General features: G+C 33.3%; 1 protein-coding gene across 1 annotated transcript; it reads right to left on the bottom strand.

Moving 5' to 3' along the window:
• Positions 1 to 2899: 2899 nt before the first annotated feature.
• On the bottom strand, positions 2900 to 6755 carry LOC149165473 (thioredoxin-like 1-1, chloroplastic). The gene is made up of 4 exons (XM_089432314.1): positions 6363 to 6755; positions 5687 to 5872; positions 4166 to 4330; positions 2900 to 4053 (listed from the first exon to the last, which is right to left on the bottom strand). Exons 1-4 carry the CDS (start codon positions 6630 to 6632, stop codon positions 3757 to 3759), a joined length of 918 nt encoding a protein of 305 aa, XP_089288440.1. The 5' UTR covers positions 6633 to 6755; the 3' UTR covers positions 2900 to 3756.
• Between the last annotated feature and the right edge of the window lie 12769 nt (positions 6756 to 19524).

The following is a 19524-nucleotide window of genomic DNA, read 5'->3' as shown; positions in this document are numbered from 1 at the left end:
AACGGTAAAAAGAGGACATTTTTTTTACCTCAACTAATGAAAATGACAAACTTAATTATCACCTCCCTTAGCATTAGGCATGGACTATGTGAGTCTTTAAATTATTTAATTTTTTTTAATATAAATATAAAAGATCACAATGTAGGAATGGGCAATTTGAGTTAAATAAGAATTCATTGGAGAAAACCAAAGTTGTAAAAAAAAATTGTTTTTTTTTATTTTCTTCCTAAGATGTGAATGGAGAAAGTTTTGCATACCAAATTTTGGAGAGATTTAGGAAAGTGGGAAATAAATACATGAAAAAAATGTCAAAGTAGGAGAAAAGAAAAATGTATATGATAAATATGTTTTGGTGGACTCAATTTGTTGAAGTGTGGGAGGCTTTGCAAAATATATTGTTTTGACATGGCCTTGGTTTACAAGGAATATATTCCTCTAAACATGAGAGAATGACGCTTATTTTTTTAATTATACTAAGAAATTAGTGTTCACATTCTTTGTTTTCAAGTAAATTTGTTGGTTTTGACTTTTGAATTATACTAACAAATTAGTGTTCAAGTTTTTTTTTTTTGAATGACAATTTTTTTTTAAATTATATGAAGAAAATAGTGTTCACTGTAAGTTGAATGTTAAGTAAATTTGTTGGTTTTGACCTTTGAATAAAGCTAACGTTATGTTGGAAAGGACAATCTCAAAGTACTAAAAGCATTCAAGGGATGGGAGATGTTAAGTAAATTTGTTGGTTTTGACCTTTGAATAAAGGTATCGTTATGTTGGAAGGGACAATCGGGACAATCTCAAAGTACTAATGACATTCAAGGGATGGGAGATGCAATTATAGTAGATTTTATTGGCTATGTCTAATTATTATCTTGGCAAATTTGGATACTCTAAGTAGGCACATATGTCACTTGCATGTTGAAAGGCAAGGCCATTAATCTCTATACTATATATGTTCCATGTAACTTTATAGATCATAGGGCTTAGGCATGTAAGCAAGATAGTTTGCCGAGTCTCCTCGAGGCTTTTAAGCTTCTAGGAGCTCATGTTAAACCACTTATGAGTGTTTAATAGTGTCAAGCCACCTTATGAATGTTTAGTGATATGGAGGTGTTTTGGTTTTGATGAATGGTATAGCCCCAATAGTGAGCCCTTCACTTATTTTTAAGAAGGTCAAATAACTGTGTGGAATTGTCTTGGTTTTGATAAATGGTATAACCCTAATAGTGAGCCCATTGGCCCCCAATCATGAGCCCATTATTCTTAGGAAAGTCAACAAAAACTTATACCCATCCTCCATTGACCTATTGGATACATTATCATTAATTAAAAACAACTAATCATTAATTTAAAAACAAGTTATAAATTATAATTATATATAACATTACTATTATTTTTCAATTGAAACCTAAAATTGATTGAATGGAAAGGAAATATGAAAGTAGATATGCCTCCATGAACGAGAAAGCATTACTTGGGATTGGTGCAAAACAAAGGTCCAAATTAGAGACAGAAGCACATGGATTATGGGGCCAATAAAATGAGACCTGTTTACAAAACTTAGATAAGACCACTGAACAAAACACAAGGAAAACAAATAAGATTTAATTTCCTGAACAGATTTTATTTTTCACATTTTAGTGGATATTCTATTGTCTTTCACAATCCATAAGCTCTAATCATATCCCATTTCTTTGTCACAAAACTTAGAGATGAAACACTCCTTCCATTTCAAATTTAGTTCAATTCATCATTAAAAGTTTGGCATTAGTTATTCCAAAGTTGACATTAATTATCTCAGTACATGTGTTTTAAGATTATAAAATATATTTAAGATTTTAAGATTATAAGATTTTGGTAAAGGTACCTAACTTTAGTGGCTGCCCTTGATAATACAAGAGCTTGATGGACAAAAAAATGCAATTTGTTTCATAGTTAAAATTGTTTGTTTTTCCAATGCTTCAAATTTTGTCTTAATGTATTGTCCGTAAAATAATTAATAATGTGTTTTCATAAAATGGTCAAAATTATTTTTCCAATGCTTCAAATTTCTTTCGTCTTATGTATTGTTCAATTTTGTCTTAATTAATTATGATGTATTATCCATAATGTATTGTACATAAAATAATTTGACAGAAGTCCAAAGGAACAGGGTTCCATTTTACAACCTATTACAACCTATCTTCATGTTCTTCATGTTTTAGTTATTGACATTACCAACTAAAACATTACCAAGGCTTAAGCTCTAATTAAAGGCATCTCCATTCGAATGGAGGGGAATGGATCAAGAATTATTTCATGTCTTTTTATCTCCACCATGTTTTCTCCAAATTCAATCTAGGAAACTTCGGAATATTTAGATAGTTTGGTGCAAGTGAATGACTTCAAGACCAAGTTCTGGTTGATGGTGTTAAAGATAAACCTCTTCACCGAATAGACCTTGGAAACATGAGAAATTCAAGATGGTCAGCTAATTAAAAATACTATTTGAGTGAATGCTTCTCCTAACAATGTAGGAGTGATTGCTTGCAAAGACTTCAATGCAAAATTAAAAGCAAAGCCATCTTCATATTATTATGCTCCCCACTGGTTTTCCTTCACTTTTCATTTTGGTTCAATGGAAAATGTTATAAGTTTGATGAAAATATTTTATCCCTCCCCTTGATTTCATGTTATATGTGCACTCTTTACCAACAAAAAAGAGTATTAGGAATCACTTATATCAAATTGCAAGGATTGTTGGCTGGGACAATATTACAAATGATCTTGGGTGATATTATAATATAGAGGATTATAATAACTTCCACTGTGATTTTTAATAGAATGCAATTATCTACTCAGTTGATTTTAGCCATGAAGATATTCGCATTACAGGCCAACAACATGTATACACACAACGTAAAAATACTCTTTATATTAAAATGCATGACTGGCATTGCATAATTGCATGGCCATCAATGCGAAATTACAGAATGTTAAACCGCTTCAGGAATACAAAGGCCATCTCATAGCAGATCAGCCTCGAATATTGAAATAGTTACACCATAAAAACATACTATATGTAATGAAATGCATGATTGGCATTGCAGAATTGCATCGCCATCAATACAAAATTACAGGATGTAAAACATACTCTCTATTTATTGAAATTCATGACTGGCATTGCAGAAAATGCATCACCGTGATACAAAATTACAGAATGTAAACACTGCCAGGATTACAAAGCCCATCTCACAGCAGATCAGCCTCGAAGCTCAAAACCTCTTTGAGGTGAACATAGATCCATAACTAAAACACTAAACCAAGGTCTGAAATGGGAATTGGCAGGACAAAAAAACATCCTATTCTGAATCCCCAAAGCCACCTTCCAAATACCAAGGTTTTAGAACCAAATGCCTTCTAATAAAATCATGGACAATACCAAAAACAAGCTTCAGTAAGATAATGCCCATTGGATTCAATACAGGTATATCCACAGTCTGTACTTAATAAAGATATATCCACAAATAGAGTTATAGAAGGTTCCTATAGAAAAAAAAAGAAAAAATAGGGAGATGGGTTTTCTCAACAGGATATAAAATGTCAAAATGGCTGCCTGAAAATTATCGGGGGTTTCAAAAAAAGTGAAGCCTCCTAATCAGAACTATGTACACATTGGTTAGATACAGAAAGGAAAATATACAGAAGTACACTGCATGGCCTCTATAGAATGCACAAGAAAATGGCTGTACGCATGTTGAGCTCACTGGAAGAAAATCATGATCTCCCTGAGCCGACAAGCTCTTGTAGATCTGACTTGCGGCTCGGTCCTACAGGTGCCAGATCGTCTGGATTCTTGCCAGGAGGAACAAGTGCCAAATCCTCTGCCTTGTGATCAGATCTGACAGCAAATGGTACCTCTTTTCTGCGAGTCTCGGCAGGTTCTGGCATAACGAAAGACAGAGACTTGTTTTTTGACAAAGCCAATAGTTCGTCCTCCCCCAATCCTCTGGGAGGTCCAAGACTGCACCTTGGAGTACTGTGTTTCTCAAGGGCATCCCTGAACTTCTTTATCTGCAGATCATTGCACACCAAATATATGTAAAAGGAACTCGTTGAAGATAATAAATATGCATTGAAGATGCAATGACAATACCAAACCAACAGAAAAAGAAACTAGACTTACTGTTGCATTAGTACAACTGAAGCTACAAAGGCGTCCCTCCGCCCCTTTGTACAACTGGAAAAAGGGTAAAACATGGATGCGCAAACTGTAGCACATAGACTTGTTTTCTTCATAGTTCACTTTTACAAATTTGACATCAGGGTTCTTTTCTGCAAATTGGCAAATCTGCAAAAGTTTAACTTAAAAATTAGATATTTATCCAAGTGATATCATCACAAAACTCATATTCTACTTGTACAAAACTATCCAAGCACACAACCTAGCAAAATTCTTTCCTCTGCTTTCAATACACCATGAACCTGGTGAAACCGTAACAAGATTCTCTTTTGGTAAAAACTAAAACAATTTCATTCTCTTAAAACAAAAGCAGGGGGCCTGGAACTCTTCTTTAGTCTATTGTTCTACTTATAGGAAATTGAAAGTCTGCAGACTATTCTTTCTTTAGCTCCATTAAAACTGGAAGGCATTGAAACAGTACAGATCTGCTATATTAGAACTAGCTCACAAAATGTCCATTTTGAAAAATCGGGGACAACAAAGTGTTGCAGTCAGATTTGCAAAATATCAAATAACAATCAATGGCAGAATGAAGCAGAAGCAACTAATAACAACAGAAGAAATTGCCAATCAGATGATCTTATATCAGAGGCTCTAGATCAAAAAAAAAATGTTGGCTGAAAACACCCAAACCCTACTAGGTAATAGACCAAAACAGGGTCTAAGAAAATAGATCCTGAATGATGAATCCAACAAAAGCACTGTCCAAAAATTAATCTAGCAAGATTTGTTGACCAGACCACATATCAAATAAAAGCACGCATATTAAAATACACGGGCCTGATGCCCATAAAGGAGGCCCTGCCCTCTGGACACATGGGCAAACTTGTAGGCTTTTACCATCTAACACCTCCCAACAATTGTATCGCAACCTTTTGAGGAGGTTGATTTTCTATGAGTAAAACCACAAGCAGCGGGAAATTAAAAGCAATAAGTGGCTTAGTCATGCCGAGAGCATGTGAGCTTTTAGTAAGGAGAGACGTATTCGAGACCTTAACTTCCCAGCTCGAAACAAAAACCTTTCTGAAAACAAGATTTAAAGGGGGGGAACCCACTCTATATACCCAGCTAATAGCTGGATCGATACAAAGACTCTTTTAATGGAATAAGAGGTCGACCTAAAGAGTACCCCAAGTCTCTCCGACCCCATAAGCAAAACCGTAAACAACCATTAGAATAAAAATTGAGAGGGGGACAGAAATGGTGAGAACATGGGGACTGGTAAGGAGACCTAGACTTTGTCAGCTCAAACAATATATTTCAGAGAACAATATCTCCAGGAAAGGGAGAAACCCACTCGATATTTTCCAACCCAGCTCATGGATGGATTCTCATCCGAAAGCTGTTTGATCCATACATCAAACTGTATGTTTCAACAGGAATAGGTAAAATAGTTACTTCAAAAATTTGCGTAATGATAGAACAAAATTACAAACTGGTTAATTATTCAATCCTCCAGCATACCTTTGGATGGACAGATCTGCAGGCACCACAACCAGGAGCGTAGAAATCTAAAACAACAAGCTGGTCTCCAGCAGTTAGAAGAGAATCAATCAATTCCTGGGCCGAATGAACTTCTATCATATTTGGTGTCGTTCCTTTTTCCCACCATCTTGATAGGCGAGGCATACATGTCTGTGCTGCACGAACCTGGCAAGAAAATCACCCAACCATAAGCAATGAATACCCACACTTTCACAGATAGCAAAATCAGCAATACCATAAAACATTTAAGCCTAAAAAATAATCCAGACGCACTTCATATCAAGTAGCTTCAGAAAGAAACCAACCAAACAAAACAAAAAAAATTCAAGACTATTCTTCTCAGGCTGCTGCATGCCTATAAAACACCATCGATACCACTCTTTCATGCAATTTCAGGAAAACCACAATACAAATGTGAAGGACACGAAGCAAAGAAAAGACCTAAAACCGACTTTTCCAGCATTTTCAGGAATGATAAAGCCTCCGAAAAAATCAGAAAACATTTTTTCTCAGTCAAATTCAGGCAGAACCCATTCCCACAGAACCACCCACAACTTAACATATCATCCTATGTCACCTCAACCACGCCAAATCCCCAAAATCACCAGCATCCCCACTTCAAACCATGCAGATCTGAATCAGCCCAAATCCATACCTGCAAATGAAACTTTTTGGCTTCTCTGACTCCCCTTTGCAACTGAGAGGTCTTGGGCTCCCAAGGGTTCACGAAAGAACCATGTAGCTGGCTGCTGGAAAACGAATTAGCCGGTCTGGGGCTCAAACAAATAGAATTGAAGGACGACCCATTTTCCATTAGCCTGAACGAAACCATAACACTCCCAGATTTTGATCTGGGAACCGGATTGATTGCACGAATCGACGAAGGAAACGAAACCGAAGCGGTTCCTCTGATGACTTCTGCCATTGCATATACAAAGCAAGGATGTCGTCGAAATGGGTATAAAACTAAATTTTCGACAATGGATACGAACTTTACCAGATCCTCTGATCTTATCTCTTTATCTCCGGTCCACAGGAGACCGCGTAGTCACTTTCCACCTACTTCTCTGGTGGGGATCACAATCCAATTATAAATAAATACGTAGATTGTGGTAGACTTGCCTTCGCTTTGAAGTCTCCGCTCCCCCTCTCAATCAAACGGCTCTGATTGTCAGAGCCAAACGAGGAGCAGGGAATGTTATAACACAACACTATGGATAAACCCTATCCATTCATCTGTACTAATTAATATCTGCAGTTCTGAGTCCCGACGGTCTCTAAGTTTAAATTTCTATGGCGGATAAAAGTACAAATTCAACCTCCGAATCCTGCTGACACGTCACACGAAGTTGCACTAGTTTAGTAAGATTGGGTGTCTAACCATAGTTGCAACTATGGTTAGACACCCAATCTTACTAAACTAGTGCAAGTTGCAACTATGGTTAGACACCCAATCTTACTAAACTAATGCAAGTTGCAACTATGGTTAGACAGGCCAATGTGCCAAATTTATCTGTGCGTTTAAATTTGGGAAAAACAGTTTCTGGCGCTTATCCAATGGCGGTTACTATTAATTTCTATCGTTGGAAGTCGGATCAGTTACTGTTAGATTTTTATCGTTGTAATTCCGGTTAATCTAATATTCTGTCTTTTGACTGTAAAATTGACGGAATAAATAAAACCAGAGACAGTCCCCACAAAATCAGCTGAGCGTTGGATATGATGACACGTATGGCGGTTTTTCAAAGAGCGGTGGTTTCGATTCGAACCACGGGCGTGGGAAATATTATCGCATATCCCCGCAAAAGTCGGTCAGCTCATATTGTGTTATATTTCTTTATATGGAGAAAGGGATTTTAAATGAAGAATTTGTTTAAGATTATATTGAAGAATATTGTATATTTTATGTGTATGCTTTTAAAGGATTCTATTGAAATTTGTAAGTGCATTTTTATTTTATTTTTATAGGATTGTGTTTTTAAATAAAGAAAATTTATGGTTTTGAATTTAAAAATAGATTTAGTATTTTTATTATTTGTAATGTAATAACAGAATTTTAAGTTAAAATGTGAATATTTTGATTAGTTGAAAAAGACCAATTCATAAATTAGATGAGAATTTGCATTTTTTTTTCAATTATTTTGAATTGAAATTGGAAGTAGTCTACGGTGGTAGAGGAATTGTTTGGACAGTCAAAAGTGACAGAAATGCAGTGTTTGAATCATGTTTTTGAGGGTGGAAATGGATTGAGCTAACATTAAAAACATCTATGCCATCTAAAATTATAAATTTCAACAGCTTTTACTTGAATTTACAAAAATCCTAGCCAGATTTTTTCAAATATAATTTGAATTTCCATAACTTTCAGGGCAAAAAAACATATTTTTTAAACTACTGCTTGAAATTATGGTATTTGTCACCCTATTGAGTTATGAAATAGAGTTTTTCCATAGTATTATTAACAATATTGAGTTATAAAGTAGAGTTTTATTTGATGTTGAGTTTTAATAAAATAAAATTGAAGTAAATTTTTTCCATGCTATTTTTAATAATGTTGAGTTTTAATAAAATAAAATTAAAGAAAAAAATTTGCATGGTATTTTTAAAAAAATAATAAAAATCATTTTCTCCCCTATATTTTTATAAATAACACATATCAATTCTCATTTAAAGATGAAGATGAATGATGTAAATGATAAAAAAAAAATTACCTTATCCTAATGAAATTCATATTCTTAAATAAATGTAAAATATAAAAATTAAATTAATCTTATAATAAAAAACAATAAAATTCATAAATTTGAATAGGACATTTCAGATCTACTGGGCCTGGAGTATGCCCTAACACTGCTTCTGCTTGGCTAAGAGCTCGTCTTCCTCGGACGTAATGAAACAGGTTAACGGCCCAAGACCCAGAGGCATCTGGCAGGAGTGAAAGCCTGCTCAAGTCTGCTCCCTTATGGACCACCAACAGATTATTCCAGGTGGCGTGGTTTTCCTTGATAACAGTGATGCGTCAACCGACATTCGCCGATAGCAACCAGAGATGGTTGTCCTCACTGTGGTTTGACAACTGAGTTTGATAGGTTTTTCCACCTTAAAAAAAAAAGAAAGACATTTCAGATCTACGTAATCTTTAACATGCTCAATATTTAACGTTTAGGGATATATTGGGTTGAGACTAACACTAGTTAGACCATGGTTGCAACATATAAGGTTCAAGTGTCACTTTCCTCAGCTATTGGTTTGTATATTTGTTTGCTTATTTGGTTCCTAGCTGTGGTGACCTTACTTTACTTTTGTATTATAGGTGGGTGGGGCCTTCACTATGTTCTGGACAAATCGACTGACGCGCCTTTCATGCAATTTCCACGTCACATGTTTTAGACCAACTGTTTCAATCCAACACATTAAATTGTGGCAAATGGTAGTCGTGGATCCCATCTGTCAGACTCTCACAACAGTTGAGTCATATGTAATATTGTGGTGGCAGATTGGGTAGTTGGTCGGTCAACTTATGTGAGGATGAAAAGTTAAGTAGTTGTTTCTATCTTATCGTAATATTGTGGTCCATATTGAATGTAAATATCCAAATGACACGTGGGCACGTAGTTTTAAATTAAACATTGTTTTATATATTAAGATCACGTTAGTATTTTGATTTTATAAATTAATATTTTATATTAATTTTCTATTTTATTATTTTAAAATTTTATATTTATGAAAAAATAAATAAATTTTTAATATAAATACGATAAGTTTATATTTTTATAAATTAAAATAATAATTTAATTTTTAAAATACCATTTTTTAATTTATAAATAAGAAATTTTTTCCATAATTTAATTATTCAATTATAAAACTATGTATATATCTTTTATTACTTTTGAATTGAATTGTCTTTATTACGATTTTTTGGAAATTTTTCTGGTCTAATTTCTCTAAAATCCCAAAGGAATTTATTGAACTCTCAAGTTTGATGGGTAACCCCTGCACAATCGAAGTGCCCAGGGGTTTTTGAGGGTGTTGAAGCCATATATATACAGTGAAAAAGCCAGTTTAAATAACACAAATGAATATTTCACCGCAAATCTTTCAGTCGAATTCAGGCACTGGAAAGTCCAAAAAGACGCACTAAAGACAAGTGACTGTATATATGGATTCAGCACCTGAAAACCCGTAAGGCACTTCTATTGTGCAGGGGTTACCCATCAAGCTTGTGATTTCAATGAATTTCTGAGGGAGTGAAATTAGACCGGGAAAATCCACGGGAAAAGCTTCCAAAAAGTCGCAGTAAAGACAACTCCTTTTGTGTTCAACATTGACTTTACACATGTCCCTTCTAAAATAAAAATATTTTTTTCTAAATAAAAAGATTATTGTATATAATAAAGTTCAATATAATTAATAGGCAAAATGGTTTTTTTTTTCTAGCAATACAATTTCTAGCAAAATTGTGATCTCTTCTTGTTTAAAATGAACTTTTAAAACATAAATGGATTCAACGCCCTAAAAAACTCCTAAAGCACTCCAACTTTGTAGATTAAACAACTTAAACTCATGATTCTTAAAAATTTCTACAAGATTAACCAGAACAAGTGTCCAAAAAAGAGTCATTTTTTCTATTAGTGAGACTACACCAAAAAGAATATACATATATAATTAGCTTAATTAAATTAATCAAACTCTCACCATGCTCTTTGGGTTAGTTGTTGATATTACAATCGAGTATGGAGGAGATGTGGTAAAAATATTCCACTTTCAATCTTAGCCATAAATAACATATTTCTATGTCCATGTGAAGTAACATAATTTTATACTTTAGAGAGATAAAGTAATAAAGAGTAAAAAAATATAATATGTCTTTGATTTGTATATACTACTATAAATATTTTAGAATATTATGTGGAGATTAAATCTCTACCATCCACCTAATAATTATTATTGATAATTAAATTAAAATTTTGAAATTCTTATTCTAAAATAGACACGCCTATAGGCATAGTTAGAGCTATGTTGAACGGATGGAATTTTTGAAGAAATTTTAGTTGACATCCCATACATGTTTCAGTGACTATTTTCAAAATATTTCTTTGCTTACTATCTATCAAATTCACTTGTTACTTGGAAATCAAGATACTTGGACAAAGTAATTACAAAAGAAGAGTTATTTATTTCTCTCTCTTCCATGAAAATGGGAAGTCACCAAGTATTGATGGTTTACCTTATGAGTTTTACAAGGTGACACGTGAGATACAATTGGAGAGATGATTTTTGTAGCCTTGTTTAGGAAGTATTTTCTATAGGGAGCCTTTAAGAGTTTCTTAACCAGGGCCTTATCAAGCTTATTCCAGAGAATTCTACAAGAGACTTTATTGGTGGGTGGTGTTTGATCACTCTATTAAGTGTTTCTTATAAAATTATGGCTAAAGCTTTAGCTTTGAGGGTGTAAGATGTGGCTCGAAAATATTTTGTTGAGTCCAAACATGCTTTGTTTAGGGACGGTTTATTTTAGATGCAGTCTTGTCAACTTGGGAGGTTATGGAGTGGGCCAAGGAGATAGGTCAACAGGCCCCTTTTTTGAAAAGCAATGTTAATAAAGCATAATCAACACTTCGTTTACATGGGCCTTTACTTATGTTTCAGTAATAATGTGTTGTTTCCCCTACATCCATCTTCACAAGTCCATCAAGGATGCCCATTTCCCCCTTATCTTTATGTCCTAACAACATATGCTCTTAGGTATATATTAGAAGTAGCCCTTTCTCAAGGACGAGTTAGAGATATCTCCTTGATCGAGGGGGAGGAGATTGTAAACAACCACTTTGCAAATGACTCTCTCTTATTGATTTCTATTGATCATGACTTAGTTTCAACTACCAAGGATTATCTTTCAATATTTTATGAGGCTTCAGGGGCTATCATGAGTGACAATAAGACAGACTTTTGGTTTGTTGGTCTTGACAATCTCCTCGCATCGACTTGAACTACATGGAAGTTTATTTAGCCATGGATTATTATGATATATATTGGCATTCCTTTTGGGGGTGATCTTTCCCATGTTGTTATGTGGGATTGGTACTTTGATAGATTATAGTGTAAGTTTCTTATTTGATAATACAAGGATCTTCCCTTCGCTAGTAAGTTAATAGTGGTGAGTATAATTCTTCGGGCATCTTAGATTTACTAAGTGTTATATTAGCTTTATAGCAAGACTCAATTACATCAACTAGAGAAGATTTTATATTCTTATCTACGGGCCAAATATGGATGATATCAAGGTCTTCCCATGGTTCCCTAGGATGTTTGCATCATGCCCAAGGATAAGGGAATCTTGGTTTGATCAATGAGGTGACTCAAGGAAGAATTTTTGCTACCAAATGGGTGGTCAGATGCTTGGAGGGTTCATCTCCTTGTCATGTGTTGATGGGACACAATTTGTTGCCATCCCAACATATTGGGAAAATTATGGGCCAGTTTGGTTTATGTGACATCATTTTTTCTCATAATTTTCAAATTTATGGGCCCATCATTTTTAAAATTATTTAGGCAGCTTGGAGGAAGGTGGCTGACTTGGTGTGTTGCCATAAGTGAGGCAGTGAATTAGGTTGGGATTTGGAAAAGGGACCTCTCTAGAGTTGCAAACAAGAAGGAACTTATATTTATGATATTCTTCATTTTCAAGCAAAGAAATTTAACAAAAAGAACTTTTTTATTTAGAGCGATCTTTTGGATTTCAATTCTTACTATTGGAAGAACAAATGTTTGGTGGCTTCGGAGTTTCCCATGTCCTCTGTGCATCGAGATATATCTATGGAGATCAATGAGGTCATTCCTCAAGAATATCTTTCAAGATGAATATTTATATGGATGGTCCCTTTTGGAGAGATTAGGAGTGGATTTTTGGGCAACCTTTGACTCGATAAGATTCTCATAAGCTCTATTCTTTTTTGCATTGACATCATGAATTAGGACTAGTTCTCAATACCATATGGGTTTTTATGAGTGAAGAAAGTCATATGATTCCATTGATTGCATGGTGTCTAGTTTATTACAGCATCCAAAATATGTTTCTTTACTTGGTTAGTGATTTATAAGGTCTTCCCTCTAACGCTCAGTTAGCCAAAAGTGGCGTTATCGATGGACTATGCCATTTCTCTCAAGATTAGAAGCAATGAAGCATATTTTATGAGAATTTTCCTTTGCAATATGTTGGTCTGCAAAGGTTCAATCTTAGTTGGCTCACATTCTCTAAGGCTAGTTATGTTGTTGGGCAGTTTTTTTGGGAGATTCCAAATCAATGATTGGGGATTCCTTGTCTAGTATTTGGCATTGTTTGAGAGTATTTGTTTTATATACTCTTTGCAAACTCTATTGCAAATGTGTTTTTGATAACGAAGTTAGTTCTTTGAGTGTCTTTTGTCAATTATGCCACGATGCGGTACATATGCAACTCCTAGGCAAATGAACATTGTTGATTAAAAATGGCTAATCATTATAATTGAATTCTTATTTAGATTTATAGTTGTTTCAGTTGTTCTAATAAGAGGATATGAATTATTTATATATACCTTTCCTTTCCCTTTTCTTTTAATAATTGAAGTATATAATTTTTGTATATATAAGAAGTATTTTCCAAAAAAAAATCTCCCTCAAAGTATTTTTCTTTTAAAAAATATATAAATATAGATCAATTAATGTGTACAGTAAAATTATTAACCTTGATTATGAAAATATAGTAAATTACAAATATATAAATATAGCTCTTCTAATGTGTATTATTAACATTGGTTATGACATAAAGTGATGGTAGGTTAACATTATTTTCAATCAAGGGAATTTCTAAAATAATGTATGCTTGGGATTTAGGTCAATTACATAATGTGATGGTAGGTTGATATTGTTTTCAATCAAGGGAATTTATAAAATGATGTATGCTTGGGTTTTAGGTCAATTCTTGTAGGTTGATATTGTTTTCAATCCAGGGAATTTATAAAATGATGTATGCTTTGGTTTTAGGTCAATTCTTAAATACTCAAGTAGAAGTTTTGACATTATATTATTAGTTGAACATTTTCAAATCAAAGGAAGATAAATTCTTAATAGTTATTGGTGATTCTTTAGTTATTATTTGAAAAAAATAAAACATGTTTCCATTGCAGTGGCATTTATAAGACCCTAAACTAATTCTTTGAATTCAAGGGTTGATCTAGAGTTTTAATTTTGTCAAATTGTATCATGTCCTTAAAACTCTCAATCGTTAAGTGAACCAATTAACAAACAAAGAGGCATGCATATATAAAGAAATGTTAAGAAAAAATGAGTGACTCCCACCATAGCTTATGGTCCATCGAATCAATCTCCCCAAATATTAGAAATGGCAAGCATTTCAAATTAAAGGATAGGTGGTATCGACCATCAACATGGACAAGACTAGTTATCACATTCCCCACTCTCCTGATATGTACTATCCTAGTTGAAATTTGGAATTAAACATTGATGTTATGTGATCATTTTGTAAGGTTGGCATAATGGTTAATCTGAACTTTTGTTGGAGTTTCAATGCAGTAAGTTTGGTGTTTGCTATGTTCACTTCAATCTTAGTCTCTAATCTATATTGAAATTGTGGGTAACCTCTTGAACTTAACATGACAAGAAGTTAAATTACAACCAAGGGGAGTATTTAGTCTTATTTATTGAACTAAGGTTAGATATACTTGAAAGTACATGACTCTAGTGATGACAATAAGGATACTCACTTTTTTTTAATATTATCTAAATTGAAAGTGCCTTTTGATTGTAGAATATGGCTTAAAACTATTTCTAATTGATTAAGAACTCATCTTCTTAAACATAAAGAAATAAATTAATAATAATAAAAATTCAAAACCATTTAACAACACTAAAATTATTCCTTATGTTATCAATACATCATTTTAAGTGATATGGTTTTTCTTTAAATACAAAAAATAAACTAACTTTATATTCACAAATCATAATCAATAATAATTATCTTCATTATTATTAGACAATTAAATTATTATAAATTTTATTACTTTTAAAATAAATAAACTATAAACCATTCACAAATTTATAATATATATATATATATATATATATAATTAACTCATAATATTTTTAATATTAATATTTTTTAATTTAATTTGGTTTAAAGTTTTGTATGGTATCTTTTGTACTCTAGAAATTGGATTCAAAACTGATTGAATATTTTATACTTAGGGTTTCATGATTTTAAAAGACCCATTAAGTGAATGTTTTGAATATTTTATACTTAGTGTTTCATGATTTTAAAAGACCCATTAAGTGAATGTTTTGTGCGGCTCGTTTTATGATTCTAAGAAATATTCACTAAATTAGCTATTTTATAGCATCCTATGATTCATTCTTTTAATTTAAAAGAAGTATTTTAAATTTGTATTTCATAATTAATTGATAATATTTTTTTAATTTAATTTTGTTTATGATTTCGTATTAAAATTGTTTTCAAAGTTGAATATTTTTGGCTTTTTATAACATTAAAAGATAAATTAAGTCATTGAATTGATATATAATTTATTGATGAATCTCTCTTTTAATAATGCAGGGATAAATCACCTATTATTATACTACATTTTTTTTAAATTTAAATTATTTAACTTTTCTTTTTGTAAGCTTGGCAGGGCTACATCTTCAACATGTCCCATATATCACCGAATTGATAACTTCACATCAAAAAAATGTCTTAAGAAAGCACCCATCTACTATCTATCCAAAATCCCATAAATAAATTATTTAACTTTACATTCTACTCTATCATATTTATAAATTAATTAAAAATATATATTTATAATAGTAAATTTAACTATTTATTCATTTCTACAATATTGAGTTTTCTATCTCAATTTATAAATATTTCATCTTTATCTTAATTTATAAATACTTCATCTTTATCTTAATTTATAAATATATTTTTATACACTGCTATAAGATCAAATAGTAATGACTCTAACTCCTAATACTTTAACTTACATAATTCTATTTTTTTAAGGTTTATAATAAAAAATATTTACCAAAATTAAATGCAAATACTTTATATATAAAATCCACTAACTCACAATCTCTTTACCGACACTATTCAACGACCTCTCTTTTCCTACACTATTCAACTACTTTTAATTTGGGAGATTATTATTTTCAAAGACGTGTTACTTTATGTCTATTTTCAAAATAGACCCTAAAACATAACTTGATTAGCTTACACGTGTTTTCAAAATAAAATCTAAAATGCAACTTTATTTTAATAATTATATCTAATTATAAATATTATATTTAAATATAAAATAATATAATTAAAACAATATTAAACAGAAAGAAATACAAATTTCAATAATTATAATATAAATTATTTTATTATTCATTAATCTAATATAATAAACTTGCCCAAAAACGGCCTGGAGTATGCCGTAAAACTGCTTCTGCTTGGCTAAGAGCTCGTCTTCTTCGGACGTAAGGAAACAGGTTAACGGCCCAAGACCCAGAGGCATCTGGCAGGAGTGAGAGCCTGCCCCCGATTACGGACCACCAGTAGGGTTATGCCAGGTGGCGTGGTTTTCCTATTTAACAGTGATGAGTCAACCCAGCATTCGCGGATAGCAGCCAGAGATGGCTGTCCTCACTGTTGGTTTGACACCTGAGTTGATAGGTTTTACCACCTTCGGAAAAAAAAAAAAATAAACTTGCCCAAAATATTATCATTTATATCTTACACAAGTCTAAATGGATTAACATGAACGCTTCTCACGCTTTTTAATAATGGCTATAAATCACTAAACTTGGATGTCATCTCATATTTATTTTAAAAAATAGTCTCTTTATTGACGTGTCACACAAGCCAACTAATTTCCGAACTGTGCGACCCACTTTTCAGGTAATTTATTTTTTCTTCTTTCCGTTTAATTGGGTAACTCCCGAACAGGTGTTATACAAGGGCTGTTACTCTTAAATTCAAACATTGCCCACTTCAATTTGATGCCTTTACACCTCAAAAATGAAATTATTATGCGCGTATTATTATTGCACAGTGCCGAAGAAACAAAGTTCCACATAACGTGTGTCCCGATGCTATAGAAGAGGGTGACACGTAAAGCAACGGCGTTTCAATAACTTTTGAGTGGCTCCCACGCGATGTAAAACTCACCGTCTACGTAAGTTTCCGTAATGGCGAAGGTGCTTCCGAGGTAGTCGTTAGGGTTTTGGTGTTTGGAATGGATTTGCAAGTAGTCTTATCTACATTTATGTTTATGATGGTCAAAATTTGTGAGTGATCTTTATTTTATGTATGATTATGGTTTTGTTTTTTGTTTGTTTTTTTTCGTCAAGACAAAAATGAGTATTTGTATTAGACTATTAGTTAAAATCCGTGTTGGGTTACATGTGGTTACATCTTTTGTCATGAGACTTTGCTTCTTCTTTTTATGAAAACTATTGATTTCAAATTAAATCTTCTAATGAGTTATAAAATAGAGTATATTTTGAGATATATATATAATTGAGAGAAAGTGTCTAATAGAAAGTAAAATTTATTGTAGTATATTGGTCATTTTTTGGTTTCACTCGTTTCTTTCGGAATTTGATTAAGATTCAAACGTTGGTTTATCACTTGCCTACTCCTTGAGTTAGGTTCATTTGCATTGGTTTGCGGAATTTAGAGCTGCTCTTACAAGGTCATAATCTGTTGTCGAAGTGCTTCCACCTTTTTTATTTGTCTTGTTGCCATGCCTTGAAGCCTTAAGAGTTCCTCTAACACAGTCAATTCAGTGTCCATTTGTTTTTGTTCCCTCATTAACATCACCATCATATCAATTTGTAGAGAACCAATTTGTTATGTCAGTTGATTAATTTGCTCACTACAGATGCACCTATCATGCCTTTCTCTGGCACTGACACTCTCGCATACTCCTTTGTTGCTTATCATTTTCCCCTAACCCTTCCTGGCGATTCCACCACTTGTTTCCAAGGACCAAACAATCTCCCACAATCAATTGTTCATTGCCTTTCTCCCAAGTTCCTTCAGCTCTCTCCCTTCACAAAGGTTGTCCAACCAATAGGAGCCATGATAACCTTTGCCAATCGGGTCAAAATTTCCAATAATCCAATTTTCCTCCAGGCACCAGATGTCCTTGGTTAACACAGTTAAACCCCTATGCAATCCAATGGTGATGCTTCACAAGTTCGATTCACTGTACAGAAAGGCTACTTGTTGCATAATAGGAGGATTCAAATACTCATTTGACACAGTCAAAGGTGGTTTATTGGTCCAACCAACCCAAGACTTGACAAATCAAAGGTCTTTGCAATGCGTAGGAATTTGTTTGTCGAGACCTCACCATTCAACCCATAATTGCCTTCGTTGTAGAAATTCCGCACTATAAAAGCTAAAATGAAAGACCCAGATCCCCAAGATGAGCTGAAAAGCCTTTGGTGAAGATAGATGAGAGCAAAGTTTTCCTCCCAACCATTTGAACTAGAAGAATAAAAAGCCAGGACCGAGAAAAAGGGACTTACTTAACTCGTAGTGCCACTACGTGTCGAGCCAAATTCCCTAGAGATTCCTAATGCAAAAGCTTTCACATCCATCGACATGCAAATGCTCAACAATCCTTGGATTAGAGAGTGCCTCTGTGAATTCCCACATGCACGAGTAATAATGGAGACTTGCTTGCTCATAATGGGAACATTGTTATGGATAATCATCCATGGAATTGGGAGCGTCACTTCAAAGATAAGTTGCATACTGTGAGTTGCATCCCGTATATGAGGAATGTATTAGCTCATGAGAATATTATCACTGTTGTTCATGTGGGTGGCCACGATAACAACCCACACCTTTTTTTTTTTAATTTGTGTCTCGCCCCCCGTATATGAGGAATGTATTAGCTCATGAGAATATTATTACTGTTGTTCATGTGGGTGGCCACGATAACAACCCACACGTTTTTTTTTTTTTCGCCCCCTATTATGATCATAGGCATAATATGATTTGAAGAATTGAATTAGGCCTTCAAATTTATGGTAGAGGCCATCAGCCTACAACACCATTAATTTTTAGGTTCCCTTCTTGTAATTAATAGGCCCGACTGGCAAATTTATTAGCTTTTACATTTTGAGCTTGGGGAATGTGGAAGCCTTCTCTCTTTGGAATATCTTTGAAGAGTCTTCTGATCCTGTTCAGTAAGTGAAGTGTCTTTGAATAGATCTTGTATGATGATGAGGGAGTCACCCAATATTCAATATGTGATACTTGAAGGGCTCTAGTGAGAATTAGACCTTGGAGTAAACCATGAAACTTTGCTTGGTTGTTTGTCATTGATCCTAAACCCTAAATGCACGTCTTTTCCATGTTTCCCCGGGACCATACAAGACTTCACCTGCCCATGCCACCCCTGTATACTTATTTTTTTTAATACTATAATTTTATAGAATATAAAAAAACTTTAGTCTTTTAAAAGTTAATACTATTTTTTTAATTTATTTTAATTATAAATTTATTGATGTACGAAAAGGTGAAATATAATTTTTAAAATTATAAACTTTTCTTTCCTTATATAAAATTAATTCCTCTTAAAAAAATTAAAATGAATTTACATTAAGACTTATAAATGATAACGATCTAGAAAGATTCTCCAAATAAATTGGATACTCGAGGCGGTGTGTGTGTCTATCGTTTCATTCACCCATCTTCGACCCATCATAGGTCGTTATATGGGTTCATGTGAGGGCTACTTCCACCCATAGCTTTAAGGTAAGGTTATCCAATT

The sequence above is a fragment of the Pinus tabuliformis genome, chromosome 5_1, assembly GCF_031772625.1.
Source record: "Pinus tabuliformis cultivar Carrire ecotype Pingquan chromosome 5_1, CPIR1, whole genome shotgun sequence".
NCBI lineage: Eukaryota > Viridiplantae > Streptophyta > Pinopsida > Pinales > Pinaceae > Pinus > Pinus tabuliformis.
Note: the sequence above shows the minus strand (reverse complement) of the source record. Positions and strands in the feature narration are given on the sequence as shown.

Excerpts from the sequence above, each read along its gene's own strand:
- LOC149165473 (XM_089432314.1), bottom strand. The coding sequence starts at position 6,632 with ATGGCAGAAGTCATCAGAGGAACCGCTTCGGTTTCGTTTCCTTCGTCG. Across the intron at positions 5,873-6,362 it reads CCAAAAAGTTTCATTTGCAG|GTTCGTGCAGCACAGACATG; the intron begins GTATGGATTTGG and ends TTTTCTTGCCAG. Across the intron at positions 4,054-4,165 it reads TCAGTTGTACTAATGCAACA|ATAAAGAAGTTCAGGGATGC; the intron begins GTAAGTCTAGTT and ends AATGATCTGCAG.